The 15498-nt window shown below is 36.3% G+C and overlaps 2 protein-coding genes across 2 annotated transcripts; both read left to right on the top strand.

The window, feature by feature from the left end:
* The first annotated feature begins 10292 nt into the window (after nt 1-10292).
* LOC149624248 (uncharacterized) lies at nt 10293-11955 on the top strand. The gene is made up of 3 exons (XM_089852265.1): nt 10293-10358; nt 10498-10811; nt 11757-11955. The coding sequence occupies exons 1-3, from the start codon at nt 10293-10295 to the stop codon at nt 11953-11955; spliced, it is 579 nt and encodes a 192-aa protein (XP_089708391.1).
* Nucleotides 11956-14243: 2288 nt separating this feature from the next.
* Nucleotides 14244-15007, top strand: LOC149624247 (uncharacterized). Its single transcript, XM_089852277.1, has 2 exons — nt 14244-14366; nt 14512-15007. Exons 1-2 carry the CDS (start codon nt 14301-14303, stop codon nt 14839-14841), a joined length of 396 nt encoding a protein of 131 aa, XP_089708403.1. The 5' UTR covers nt 14244-14300; the 3' UTR covers nt 14842-15007.
* The last annotated feature ends 491 nt before the right edge of the window (nt 15008-15498 follow it).

The following is a 15498-nucleotide window of genomic DNA, read 5'->3' as shown; positions in this document are numbered from 1 at the left end:
AACCCCGGAAGATTAAGCACGAAGGGAAAAGTTGTTCCGTCAATCTGACAAGTCTTTGTGCCGAAGTCCAAAATGGCACGATGTTTATAGAGGAAGTTTTTTCCCAAAATAAAATCGTTTGGCAAGGACGGAACGACGTGAAACTCTTGCGTTAGTTTCAACTGTCCTAAGCGGAAGTCTATTCGCGCGCGTCCCTTCGTGAAGGTATAACGTCCATCGCCTAATACTATACACGGAGTCTCTTCTTCTTCCGGAAGTACTAAGTCTGGTTTCAAAGTTTTGACTAAACTACGCCACTGATATAAGCTGATAAAACAAGCATCAGCGCCTGAATCTAGTCTAGTCGCGAAAGTCCCATGCGAATATACGGCATCTATGGCCACGGGAGGATCAACCTCACAACGACGCACATCCATAGAGCCAATTTCCATAGGGAGCTTTACTTTCGTCGCGCGGCGGGAAGACGTTCCCCTTTTGGTCTTCCCACTTTCTCGTTTCCCGAAGCTTGCTTTTGCGTGACCTCTTGTTTGTCCGGACATGTTGTGGAATAATGCCCTAAGTGTCCGCACTTATAACATTGGATTTGACTTAAATCGTTTTGCTCTGTTTGAGCCGGTGTAGGTCTATTGGAAAGGCTCGCGTTTGGCGTCGCAACCTTTGATGTCGCACCTCCCCCCGGCGGTTTTGTTAAAACCGCGGCGGTGGGAGAATTTCTTCTCCCACTGGATTTACGCGGGGTAGACTTTGCACTGTCTCTAGGATACAATGTGCTAGAAGGGGTCGCCCGTAAAATTTCTTCTGTTACGTGGCCCTTTTCTATGAAGTTGCGCATTGTCCTTATGCTGTCGTGAAAGACATGGATGCGTATTTCGGGGAGGATATTTCGCTTGCAAATCCCGACCAGTTCAGAGTCAGTATACGGAACGCGTAGGTTCTGATTCATCGCGGTAATACTCGCGATGTACGCGTCAAAAGACACACCGTCGGATTGCTTAAATTGCGCTATTTCTAGGCGGAGGGATTCCTCCGCTCTACCCGAAAAGAAATAGTCTCTAAACGCGCCTTTTACTGTACGCCACGTTAATGCTTGATTTGGCCTATTCAAGTCTCTAAACGAAATTAATGCACGGCCCCTTAATATTTGGGGTAAAAGCGCGATAATGTCATTGCCAGTCATGCTATGATATTCAGCGAATTCCGTCAAAGTCCGAAGGAATTCCGGCGCGCTTTCACCTTCAACACCACTAAATATTAAGTGAGGGGGTGGTTTTGGCCTATTTTTGGCAGCTGGTCTAGTGCCTATGTTCGCTAACGTAGCTGCAAGTGTTTGAATAGTTTGAACCAAAACATTTGGCGCTGCACCTTGCGGTGGTGGCGGCGGAGGTGGGAGTCCTCCAGCCGCTGGTCCTTGCGAAGGACTAGTACCGAGGCTTGGAGGGGGAGTGATCCCCCTCGGGGGAGTATGGGATCCCGGTAACTGCGCGTTAATCGCGGCGATCAAAGCATGCGGATCGGGTGGATTCATGACGCGACAGTTAATGAGTTCAAGCAATGGCACAAGTAATGTTCACAAGTACGCGTTAAAGTACAAATGGTAATGTTTAGTCTTAACGAGTCCTGGCAAGCTCGCCACTTTATGTAACCGTAAAATTTAAAAGTAGGAAAGGGGCCTAATTGCACGGCTCACAAAGATAATTAATTAAAAACTATATAACCAAAAGTTCCCAGGTTCCCGTTTAAAGGACTTATTGTCCATGACTAATATTTACCAGATGGTCCATTGTTGTAGGAAGAATAACGCAGAGAGATAGAACTTATTGAAATATTTAATTCTCGAAAACAAAAACACGTCCGTACTGGTTCGCGTTACATCACAAATCTGACTGCCCCTAGTCGGTGGCGGCGCGGGTTTTTATTCCCGCGACAAGTTGTTTTTTTCTAGTTTGAACTGCAGTGGGCGCCACTTCGGGACTATTTGACATTATACATAAAATTAGTATAAAAAATAGAAAATGGGTTAAGCAGACGACGCGGTTTTTCCCCAGGCAGGGAGGTTTAATTTAATACCAATTAATAGGATGCAACATTAGTGCAACCTACTTGCGCACAAATTTGATGTTTCTTCGTCTCGCATTGAGCAACTACGACAGCATATATATGTTAGAATATTTAAATTTTAAACACAAGCCTTAATTGAAAGGAGAGTTTTTATGTCTTTTTTCTGTAAATATTATTTTGTAAATATTTTTCTCGATACTAATGTGTACATTCTCGTGAGTTCCTGTAACTTTTTATGTACACAATAAACTTCTATTTCATTCATTCATAAAAGTACGCTTTTTGTGTAGGAATTTGAATCTATTTATCATTATAGTCAAATAGTATAAAACCTAGTATTGTATTTATTGTTTTCCTATCAAAACCAGTGTAATTCTTATTTTTTGATGATAACAATAGTAACGTTTTTTTAGTAATATTTTTTTAGTAATATTTCTTAATTGTATGTGTAATCGTATATCAGTATTTAATCGTGTACGAAAAAATATATTTCTCCGTCAATCCTATGAACATTTTAATTTTATAACCAGCCTAATATTTGTACCGAAACGTGTAGAAACCAGTGTAGTTTTTTACGAGTATTGTTTATGTCAATACATTTGCTTAATCCTCATGAAATGTAGTATTGCTCTATTTTCTATGAAGGTTCATGGGTATGTAAATATATGCGCTTAAAGGCCGGATTTTCTGCTAGAGGGTTCTCCTGGTACAGAAAATGACTCGCAAGTGAATAACAAAAGGGAAGCGAGTCGTCTCAAAAATTCGGTTCTACTGGTACAGAAAATCGAGGGTTAGGGGTTCTTCCGGTACAGAAAATCGAGAAACGGTAGTCACGTTAAAAGTTTTTCCCCCATTTTCGCCCAAACTTCGGAGCCCGACATTTCCGAAAGTACGGTACAGAAGCGCGAGCAATAAACATACTTTCACTTTACATTTTAAATGTATTCTGTTCAACAGTCCTACGTTTGTAACACCTTTGCGAAGAACAACAAAGTCAGTGAAAATTTTACCCGCGTCGAAGGTCTAAGTACGGAAAACCAGTAGAGTGCTACTAGGAATATTGTCGGAACGTCACACCCTCTTATCTCTTACCTTTCTTCTAGCAGCCATATTGGAAGTCGCGAGCTTTGGCAATGCAATTTAAAACCCCAGAAATGACGGTTTTTCTCTCGAGCTGTAGGTCACTATAGTCTACGTTCATTACAAAAGATCCTCTTACGGGGAAAAGTTGTCGAGGCAAAAAAGGAGGGTGACAATAATGGGTCAAAACAGTACCCGTACCGCTAGAGGGGTTGAAAGTTTAAAGGCACGGTCACCAATGGATTTCAACAATTGTTCGTAGCAGGGACCCCAGAAATTTTGGGGGATGCTCTTTCGAAGTAATGACCAAAAAAAAACTTCTTGAATACCGCTGTGGTCCCGAGCCTGGCGCAGTCCTTGTTATAGAGAGATTTCAGTTGGCCGAGTAGTACGTTACACCCTCCTAAGTCTTACCACGGTTTTGGGAGCCATATTGGAGGGTTTCAGTTTTCCTTCTGCATTGAACCCACCAAAATGGCAGTGTAAATTATCTCACAAGTCTTAGTTCCTTCACCAAACGAAAGCTGTCTCTGGATATTTACTTAAAATTGATTTTACTGCTTCTTCAAACTGGATATTTTTGGACGGTAAATTTTTAACAGAAGTGAAACCACGTGACGTGAAGAAGTTTTATAGTTTTTCTATGCTCGGGGAGTATAGAGATGAATTTCACTTATACTAATACAACCCCCTCCCTTCGGGTTGGGGAGTTTTCAGAACGTATAGACACCAGAAAATTTGCTTACCTCTAGTCACATTACGAACTTTTTCTTTGTAATGCCCAAACGTTCTTAGTAACTATATAGCTCTCTGGGGACCGAGGAAGATTTTTAACAGTAAAGCGCGCAAGTTTTACCCAACTTTGGTCACGGCTTTTTTTAACAATATAAGTTCGAAATATTTCAGTAGAGCTCCACAGTATCATTAGGAACTGTTTCGTATGCTATGGAATGTCTTACTCGAAATAACGTTTATCGGATGCTTCGGAAAAGAACTACATGTACGAATGTGCTAGTTCGGATGTTACTAAACTTTTTCGCTTTGTAAAATACTCCGCGGAATCAAAATCCAGCCGATTGATTAAAAAATTTCTTCCATTTTTTTAATTTGAAATATAATTTTTTGAACAATTGCAATGAAGTGTAGAATTACTTTTCTCACTCCTGTAGGCAAAAATTCTTAAACCATATGGGCTGCATGTGCCTACAATTATCTAAAACATTTTCACAACATAGTGATATAGCCATAGCCCTCACTCGTTGGTTTTCACATTTTCAAAGAAATAGTTTATTTTGAATATAGATTCTCTACCTCAATAGTACACTTCACCACTGATTCTTTGACAGATTTGTGTTGCCGTGGCTAACAATTGGGAGACTAACCCCCCTGTGGTATTCAACAAAACCGATATGTGGTTTAGAAGATAATTAAATTAGCTATACCTTGAACTTCAAAGCAATAGTTTACTTTGTTGAATGTTTATTGCTCTGGCTTCTGTACCCGAAGAACCGTACTTTCGGAAATATTGGGCGTCGAAGTTTGAGGAAAAAACGGGGCTCAAATATTTTAACGTGAGTACCGTATCTCAATTTTCTGCACAGGTAGAACCCCCAACTCTCGGTCTTCTGTACCAGGAGAACCGTATTTTTTGGCGACTCGCTTCTCTATTGTTACTCGATCGCGAGTCATTTTCTGTACCAGGAGAACCCTCTAGCAGAAAATCCGGCCTTTAAGCTCGACATCAAATACAAGTAACTCTTAAATTATTTCATGCATTTCAGATACGTTCAACCATTTCCAGGAAATTACGCGACAATTGAAGTAATATGTTTATATATTTTTGGTCGCTTTATTCTGAAACCAAAATAGTTGAAGTTTTAATAAAACCAGGGATAGGTTTAATTTTAGAAGTTGAAATGGAGAACGGTTAGTATTTACTTCAGTCCGACTCATAGTCCAGTATAGATCCCCTCCCTCCAACACGTAACGAACAGTTTAAATTATCTTATTAGCTCACTTAAACTACGTTGCGATACCGTTGCTGATGGGGACGGTGAAAAATACGTAATTCCTTTTTACTTCTGGCGCTACGACCCTCCTCTTCTTTCATAACCCTCCGTCCTGTGGAAGTGGGTCCGGGACTTTGACGCGCGCCCAGAATACTCTGTTCTCCATTCCTACTTTTAAAATTAAATCTATCCCTTATAAAACATATTGCAGGAAACATGGGAAATGGAAAATCAAGTTTTAAAATACATCTATAGCAGGGATTTTATTCAACGTTCATCGAATATCAAGTGAGAATTTAACAACCGCAGTATTTTATCTTCGAAAATATTTTGGAAATTTCTAGTATTTATACTAAATAGAAATTAGGTTTATAATTAACTTGTGTTTAACCCTGACTCTAGCAAGGAAGCACGGGAGATAAGGTTGCGACAAGAATCAGAACGGGGAGGGAAACGTTTAGAAGTTTTTAAGTGGATATTAAAGAATGTAGGCTAATTCATATAGGCCAGAGTCAATTAGGGGGAACCATTTTGGGGGTTTAATTATGTCTCGCATCATTGTCCGGTTTTCAAGAAACCCACTGCCGAATTCTACATCACCCGGAAGTAGTACAACAACCTTTTTCGAAGGAAAACAGACTAACGTTCGTCTGGGGGATTTTATTCGTAATCTCTCTTTTTTTACGCAGAATTAATTTTGAAGACCACAAAATAAGTTACTTTGACATTGTCAAAATACACGATTCACCAGGATCCTTCAACGTATATTACTCAACTATATAATAATGAAATTATAATTTTACATTGTATGAATTTTCACATAATAGGATAAACACGACATAATGTTTCCAATTCAACTGTCATTCTTTGAAAAAGTGATAGGAGTATTTATACCTTCCTCGCCGTTTGAGTTTAGTAGCACCGTCATTGTAACTGGTCCACCTAAAAAGATAGTCTCAACTAGTCTCTCGTTTTTAGCCATAGACTCGCAGGTGAAGACTTAATTAATCCAATTTGATTAATGCTAATTAAACTTATAAGCGCAAATATTCGGTCGTGAACTTAAACTGTATTGATAATTATCAAATAGGTTGTTACGTTAATGACAATGTCAGTAATTTTAATTTCGGCAATCCTGACATTTCATTGGATTCTAAGGCGTCGATTTCAGATATTGTTTCCGAAGCAAATTATCAAGAATTTTGTGAGTTTAATGTTGAATAACATTTGGAACAACACGTATTTGCTGTGCGCTGAACGTGAGCGAAATCTTTATACCAAAAAATATAAGAAAATCAATCGTAACTTACTGATTTTTCGCAGCGATTCCAAGTATTTCACAGGAAGTAACTGTTCGACTGATTTCATCAGTTTGGTTGATTAGCGTCGCGATTATTTTATTCTTTTTGGGATGTTTCTTAAAAACCGAGTTTATCACAGAGACATACGACACTCTCAACTCATTAGAAGACGTAATGGCGTCCAAATTAAAACCCAAAATAATCAAGGCGGCATGGTTCACGAATATCTTAAGATTTTGGTAAAATTGTCTTGATTAAAGATTGAAAATGGCTCCAACTTTAACTATATAGATAATATTAAAGATAAATTATTACCCTTGTTGATTCCACTCCTTCATATTTGCGAATAACTAAAAAAGTTTGCAAATCGATATTTTTTTCAGGCTACCGGCGACGAAGTTGCCAACAAGTGGTTCAAAAGTCTAGGAGGGAACAATTTCTGGTCTCTTATGGATCTGTTAAATTTAGATGGATACATGGATATCATGTCTGGTGAATCGGTTCTGATCATCAGCAAAACCTTTCTGACTTGGTTAATCGGAGAAGTGCTGACGGCAGGTGATGATTCGAAAGAAATAAGAGCAAGACTGTGTGGGCTCTACATTTCGGAAGAAATTCATACCGATTATCTGCACATTATTTACAACACGTCATTCTTTACTAAAAGCCCGGAAATCCGTGAAATTGGTCAAATAAGGTACGATTACAACCCTTTAACAATTAGGGAATATCGTTTAAACAAGTAGTTACATTAGTACCCGTTATCTAAGTAATTACCATCTTTCCTAATACTTCTAAAGTACGTCACTTGGATGAAACCACAAGAAAGCGTATCCGAAATGAGCATTTCTCAATTGACACCACCATTCTTTCTTCTACTTGGGCTATCTGTTGTATCATCAATATTCGCAACACTTGAAATAATATTCTATAATTTCTGAACGAATATGCCGACGGAAAAACTTTATTTCTTTCTATTCGATTCCCACATTTTAATTTAGCTTAAGCTTCTTGAATCATTAGAATTATAGTCATGCTTTTGTTTGTTCACTATCGAAAGTAAGTTGAAAAATGTCCTGTACGAAGTTCATAATTCAGAATCGATTCTCTTTCAACTGAAATCACGTTTCTTATAATTAGAAATAGTTTTTTTAATCCGCGACCATCTTTAAAAATTGGCTGCCAGGATTGTATAAAAGTTTTTACAGAATAACGCCATTACATTTAATTAATACTTAATTATATTATTTTTGCCTATATCCTATAGCCATAGTTTATGGATTTAGGGGTACATGTTGGCATCTACTAAAATAGTGGGCCAAAAAGCTGAAAAAATGTGTTATGGTCAACGTCGTGTCACTTTGCCGTTGGCATGTATATATTATGCAATATATTCACGGAAATTTATTTAAAAGCAGGAAAATTAACAAAATTTTAATCCACAACTTTGCATTAACACTGCAGTGTATAAAACCTAGTTTTGTTTTTATTGATTTGAACTAATTATGGCTCTGTAAATAATAAAAGTAAATTTAATAACTTGAAGAAGTAGAAACTAAAGTATATATCCTTTTATGGATATTAGTAATAATATATTTACGTCTTTTTCTATAGTTCATTTTCAGAGTGTCGTGATTTAACGTTATTAGAATTTAATAGGCGAATATTGACTTTCCGAACTCACCATACCAGGACTCGAAATATAATAATTTCCATGCATATCTAAGTTTGTTATTTCTTTTTAATATACAAATGACCCATATAACAGTTAACTTAATAAAAGCACAGCAGCGGGGACTTTTATTATTGAACTTAATCTACTATTCAAATCTATAAATCTTTAATTGCCTTAAGAATAAAATAGAGCACGCGTTGAAATATTATACTACTCATTATTCAAACCAAAAAAGAACGCTCAGTATCTTTAGAAAAGTATTCGCGCCAACTGTCCGCTAACGAAGACCAATTTAAGAAATTAGCCATGAATTTGATGAAATTTGAATATAGGGCGTCCAGTTTCTTCAAAAAAACCTTTATCAAAAAGCTGTTTTTATAGGACATTGTCAACTTAATACCCCTAAGTAACGGAAGATAAAACAGTCAATTTCATCACGAACCCATTCCGAACCTGACCTGTAAGGCTGTTGTCTATAAAAGTTAATTTTGTAAGACTGTATTGAGAATAGGTCATCTAATTTCATGCTGGTGTACATACATCCCAACTATTAACTCTTATATCTAATTAAGGGCTGCAAGGTGTTATTTTTTAGGGAGAATTAATAATGAACTTTAAATTTATATTTATATTAAAAAACTACTTTGTTTTTAAATTTCTTTACTTAAGAGAAACATGAGGTATAGGGTCGTGAGGGCTCCATGGGCTTAAGTATGTATGTAAAATTTCCCTCGTGTGAAGGACAACAGCACACACACACCAAAAATAAATAGGTCAAATAACGCTGTTACCAAAATGCGAACTGAATTTTACACCCAGAAGGGCAAATATAGTGGTAGGCAGCGCCTTCTCTGTAGGTAAAGTGTTGAAGGGCTTTGCCGAGACTATAGAGAACATTTGAGGTTCCATTGAGTGCATATCAAAATGCTCAAACCCCATAGTCGCAGGGTGGTCACAGCTACAGAGGACAGGGGATTAGGTTTAATCTTTCTCCCGGCAGAACCTGCAAAACGCTTCATCAACAATGTCCCTTATCTCCAGCTTTATTTTTATGTTTTTTGGTGAGGGCAAGCAGTTCTTTTGCTCTCGTGTTGGAGGACTTCCATGCCTCTTTACATCGATAAATCATAAAATCATGGGTTTTTAATTCAACTACTTTGTAAAAAGAACGAATTTTTTCATACATTTCAGATTTGCTCAACCATACACACTCAATTATGGGACAATTGCTGTAATATGTTCATAAATTTTTTCGCTTTTTCTTTAGCAAAACTGCATAAGTTTTAAACCCTTATTGCAGGAGACATGGGGAATGAAGAATCGGGCTATGAAATACATCTTTACCAGGGAGTTCATAAATCGTACAGTGAAATTTACAATATATTTCTTTCCCCAAGAGTTAATTACGAAGACCATAAAATAGATTACACGCAAATTGTCAAAATACATGATTCACCAAGAGATTTTGATGTATTATGTACAACTTTACAATTTAGTGAAATAATAAATTTTAATTACAGCATTTTTTAAAAGGACAAACACGTCATATCAGTTCCCCTTCAACTTTCATTCTTTGAAAAAGTGAAAGATGTATTTACACCTTCTTCGCCGTTCGATACCAGTAACACCGTCATTGTAACTGGTCCACCGAAAAAAATAGTCTCAACTACAATGTCGTTTTTGGCCATTAATTCGCAGGTGAAGATTTGTTTACTAATTGATTAAAGGTTATAAGCACAAAACTTCGATCGTGCACTGAAACTGCATTGAAATTTTTCAAAAAGCTTGTTACGTTATTCACCACGTCAGTAATTTTAATCTCGGCAATCCTGACATTTCACTGGATTCTAAGGCGTCGATTCCAGATACGGTCTCCCAAGCAAATAGTCAAGAAGCTTGTGAATCTAATGTTGAATAACATTTGGAACAACACGTCACTGCTCTGCGCTGAACGTGAGCCGCATCCTAATACCAATAAATATACACAATCACTCGTAAACTGATTCCTTTTTCGCAGCGATTAATAATATATCACGGGAAGTAACTGTTCGGCTGATTTCATCGGATTGGCTGTTGAGTGTCACGATCATCTTGTTCTTTTTGGGATGTTTCTTAAAAACCGAGTTTATCACAGAGACATACGACACTCTCAACTCATTAGAAGACGTAATGGCGTCCAAATTAAAACCCAAAATAATCGCGAGAAGCGCGGTCCACGTATATCTTAAGATTTTGGTAAGCTTGTCTTGTTGAAAGATTGAAAATGGCTCCAACTTGAACTACATAGATAATATTGAAGTTAAACCCTTTGCTGTTTCCACTCCTTCTTGCAAAGTTAGTTTGCATCATATAATTCAAAACCAATCATTTTCAGGCTACTGGCGATGAAGGTGTCAATAAGTGGTTGAACAGTCTTACAGAGGCCAACTTCTGTTCTCTTATGGAACTATTAGATTTAGACGGATACATGGATGTCCTGTCTGGCGAATCGGTTCTAATCATCAGCAAAACCTATCTGACTTGGGTAGTCGGAGAAGTGTTGAAGGGAGATGAGGAATCGAAAGAAATAATAGCAAGCATGGGTGGATTCTACATTTCGGATGAAATTCACTCCGAATATCTGCACTTCGTTTACAACGCGTCGTACAGAAGGAAAAGCCCAGAAATCAGGGAAATGGGTCAAATAAGGTACGAACACAACCCTGAGACAAAAGCCTACTAGCCGTTTTTTAAAATTATTACAATTTTTCCTAATACCATAAGTTTAAAAGACATGATCCATAATTATGACACTTCCTACAATTCTTAAGGCTAGAGACTTTCTGAGAGCTAGTTGACTACAAGAGGTTTTGTAGTTCACCTTCCTTTATAGTCTTTACTAAGCCTTTAAAGCGCCTGACCAGGCGTCGGTTTAAGAGTATCTATGACGTTTGATCTACATCTCTTCATGCCCTTAGTAACCAGTGAAAATCTTATAATAATAATAATAATAATAAAGTTTGGTTTATTAGTGCAAATCAACAGTACAATTTGAGTACCTACAAGGATTTACACTTGTGCATTAGGGCACTATTAAATTAGAATAAAAGGAGAAATGTCTCTTTTAGTGTCGTTAAAATATAATTTCGGCATCACCTTTCCAGGATAATTTGTCGAGGAGTCAGTCTTTTCCTGATGAAAATGTCTATTTTACGGCCAAATTTGTTGAAATTTCCCATTATGCGGCTAATAGGTCGAATAGATGATATTTCAGCTTTGAAGGGCTTGTGATTTGTAGGTCTGGTTTTTTTGTTGGGGATATTGAAGTTCACTTCGTGGACTACTTCACTGCAATCTATTTCATTTGCAATTAATTTTTGTAGGAACATGATATCAGCCTTGATAAATGTGTCCTTGATAGTGTCTATGTTCAGTTTTTCCAGCATGGTTTCATAATTATAATTTGTTTTATAACAGAAGTACATTTTGTAGTACCTAATGAATTTTCTTTGAATACGTTCTAACTTGGCTTTCTGGTAATCACTACATGTACTATATGCCAGAGATGCAAATAGCATTATGGGACATATCTTGCGAACTGATGCTATTACTGATTTCATTTCGTTCTACTTAAATTATTTTGTTAAATTTTAGCGTTTATCCGTATTTTGAACACAAGCCATACGCTTATCTGGACTTTGGTTTCATTCATCCCCTTGAATACGTAACTTGGACGAAACCACAAGAAAGCGTCTCCGAAATGAGCATTTCTCAAATGACACCACCATTCTATATCCTACTTATTCTAGCTGTTGCATCAGCAATATTCACTGCACTCGAAAAAATATTCTAAAAATGCTGCACAAATATGCCGATGGAAAAACTCGATTTTTTTAAATTCTTTTCTTACATTTAATTTTTGGGTTTACTTTATCCCAAACAAAGGTCATCTTAATTAAATGTAATGCTTTTAGATCACTATTGAAAGTAACTGGAAAAATGTCCTGTCCAGAGTATACACTATTCAAAATATTTTTATTTCAACGATTATGAAGTTTTAGAAATTTTGAAGGAATGTTTCTTAAGGGATGAACTAAAAAATACTTTTATAACCTGCAACCATCTTTAAAAATGGCAACCGTAAATGTAAAAAGTTTCTTTACGGATTATCGTTATTACTTTTAATTAATACTTAATTAATATTATATTTGGCTATCTCCATATTTCATGGTTTTTAGGGTCAAAAAGCAAAAAAAAGGTCTTATGAACAACGTCGTGTCATTTTGCCGTTGGCATGAATATATTATGCAAAACATTCGCGAAATTTATGGTAAACCTGGAAAATTCCGAAAAATTTGCCTTAACACTGTAGTGTATAAAGCTTCGTTTAGTTTTGTTTTTATCCGTTTGAACGAAACTTAATTGGCTTGATCAGTGTTAAAGTATTTCAACATTAAAAGTGAATTTAATAGCTTTTAGAAGAACAAACTTGCAGTGTATATAACTTAGTTTAGATTGGAGTAGTTTTATTTTTATCGATTTGAACTAATTATGGCTCTGTAAATAATAAAAGTAAATTTAATAGCTTTCAGAAGTACAAACTAAAGGATATATCATTTTATGGATATTAATAAATAAATGTTTACGATTTATTACTATAGCTTATTTTTCATATTATCGTGATTAAACGTTATTAGGAGTGAGTGGGCGACTATTGACTTTCCGCAAGTACCATACCGGGACTCGAAATAGACTCGTTTCCATGCATACCTTAGTCTGTTATTCTCTTTTAGGATACGAAAAATCCATTTAACAGTTAATTTAGTAAAAGCAAAACAGCAGGAACAGTTACTTTTTAACTTAATCTACTATATCATTTTTATACATATTTAACCATCTACCAAATTAAGTTAAGCACGCGAAGAAATATAAAAAGAACGCTGAGTATCTTTATCAAACTATTCGCGCCAACTGTCCGCTAACGAAGACCAACTGAAGAAATTAGCAATGAATCAGATTATAATTGAGTATAGGCCGTCCAGTTTCTTCAAATACCGGTACGTTTTAAAGGTGCCTTTTTACATCGATAAATCATAAAAATATGGTGTCTTAATCCAACTAATATATAAGTAGAACTCAACAAATTATTTCATACATTTCAGATACTCTGAACCATTCCCTACCAATTATGGGACAATTGCTGTAATATGTTCATCAATCTTTCGCTGTTTCTTTATAAAATTGCATAAGTTTTAAACCCTTGTTGCAGGAGTCATGGGGCATGAGCAATCAGGCTTTAAAATACAAATACAGCAAGGAGTATTTAGAACGTGCCTGCAATGTCAAGTAGGAATTTAACAAAATATTGTCTCTTTCATTAGACAGTTACTTTAACAATATATGTTTTCTCTCGAAGAATTAATTACGAAGACCATAAAATAGATTACATGGACCTTGTCAAAATATTCGATTCACCAATGGATTTCTATGTATTATTCATACCTTTAAAATTTTGTGAAATAAGAAATTTTAATTTAACCATTATTTTAAAGGATAAACACGTCATAGCTTATCCTGTTCAAAGTTCATTCTTTGAAAAACTGAAAGGTGTATTTATACCTTCCTCGCCCTTTGTTACCAGTAGCACCGTCATCGTAACTGGTCCACCAAAAAAAATAGTCTCAACTACTCTCTCATTTTTAGCCATTAATTTGCAGGTGAAGAATTATATCCTAATTTATTAATGCTACGAACAGTTATAACCACAAAATTCCGGTTGTGTACCCTAAAACAGTATTGAAAATATTCAAATAGGTCGTAACGTTATTGATCACGTCAGTAATTTTAGTCTCGGCAATTGTGACATTTCATTGGATTCTCAGGCGTCGATTCCACATATTGTCTCCGAGGCGAATTATCAAGAAGCTTTTAAATCTTATGTTCAATAACATGTGGAACAACACGTCATTGCTATGCGCTGAACGTGAGCAGCATCTTAATACCATTAAATATACACAATCACTCGTAACTAATTGATTTTTCGCAGCAATTAATAATATATCACAGGAAGTAACCGTTCGACTGATTTCTTCAGTTTGGTTGATTAGCGTTACGATCATTTTATTCTTTTTGGGATGTTTCTTGAGATCTGAGTTTACAACAGAGACATACGACACCCTCAACTCATTGGAAGACGTAATGGCGTCCAAATTAAAACCCAAAATTCTTGAAGGAGGCTCTGCCCACGAATATCTTAAGATTTTGGTAAGATTATCTTCATTAAAGATTGAAAATGACTCCAATTTGAACTACATTCATAATATTAAAGTTAACCAATTTGCTGTTTCCACTCATTCGTGTTTCTTGCAAAGTAGTTTGCATCAAATAATTCAAAACTAATCATTTTCAGGCTACTGAGGATGAAGGTGTCAATAAGTGGTTCAAAAGTCTGACAAAGAACAATTTCTGTACTCTTGTGGATCTGTTAGATATAGACGGATACATGGATATCCTGTCTGGCGAATCGGTACTAATTATCAGCAAAACTCACCTCACTTGGGTATTCGGAGAAGTGCTGACGGGAGATGATGAGACGAAAGAAATAATCTCAAGCATGGGAGGACTCTACATTTCGGAAGAAATTCACTCCGATTATCTTCACATCATTTACAACGCGTCATTCAGAAATAAAAGCCCAGAAATCCGGGAAATAGGTCAAATAAGGTACGAGTACCCCTAGACACTTAGGAAAGTCCTTTAACCAAGTTACATTAGCACCCGTTTTCTTAATAATTAACATCTTTCATAGTATCATAAGTTTATAAGATATGTTATATAAATATCACACTTCCAATACTTCATAATGCTAGAGCCTTTTTGAGGGCTAGTTCGAGAACGACGCCAGAATTAACTACACGCGGTTTTGCAGTCCATCTTACTATTTAGGCTGCTCTAAGCCTTTGACCGCGCCTCACCAGGCGTGGCTTTAGAAGAATCTATGACGTTCAAGTTCGTCACTTCATTACAAGCTCTCAGTAACCAGTACTAACTTATGAAACATATCTTATGAACTAATGATAATATTAATATAATTTCGTTCTACTTATTACTTTTTAAATTTTAGCGTTTATCCGTATTTTGAACACAAGCCATACGCTTACCTGGATTTCGGTTTCATTCATCCGCTTGAATACGTAACTTGGGTGAAACCGCAAGAAAGCGTCTCCGAAATGAGCATTTCTCAAATGACACCACCTTTCTATCTTCTACTTACGCTAGCTGTTGTATCAGCAATATTCACTACAATTGAAATAATATTCTAAAAATGCTTTCACGAATATGCTGATGCTATTCGGTTCTTTGATTTTAATTTGGGTTTTCGAAAAATGGTTATCTT

Source organism: Phalangium opilio, unplaced genomic scaffold (assembly GCF_054372755.1).
Source record: "Phalangium opilio isolate 3A_F unplaced genomic scaffold, DU_Popi_V2 ptg000106l_1, whole genome shotgun sequence".
Lineage (NCBI taxonomy): Eukaryota > Metazoa > Arthropoda > Arachnida > Opiliones > Phalangiidae > Phalangium > Phalangium opilio.
The sequence above is the reverse complement of the archived record's forward strand: the minus strand, read 5'-3'. Positions and strand labels throughout refer to the sequence as shown.

Excerpts from the sequence above, each read along its gene's own strand:
- LOC149624248 (XM_089852265.1), top strand. The coding sequence starts at position 10,293 with ATGGCGTCCAAATTAAAACCCAAAATAATCGCGAGAAGCGCGGTCCAC. Across the intron at positions 10,359-10,497 it reads ACGTATATCTTAAGATTTTG|GCTACTGGCGATGAAGGTGT; the intron begins GTAAGCTTGTCT and ends AATCATTTTCAG. Across the intron at positions 10,812-11,756 it reads AGGGAAATGGGTCAAATAAG|CGTTTATCCGTATTTTGAAC; the intron begins GTACGAACACAA and ends GTTAAATTTTAG.
- LOC149624247 (XM_089852277.1), top strand. The coding sequence starts at position 14,301 with ATGGCGTCCAAATTAAAACCCAAAATTCTTGAAGGAGGCTCTGCCCAC. Across the intron at positions 14,367-14,511 it reads ACGAATATCTTAAGATTTTG|GCTACTGAGGATGAAGGTGT; the intron begins GTAAGATTATCT and ends AATCATTTTCAG.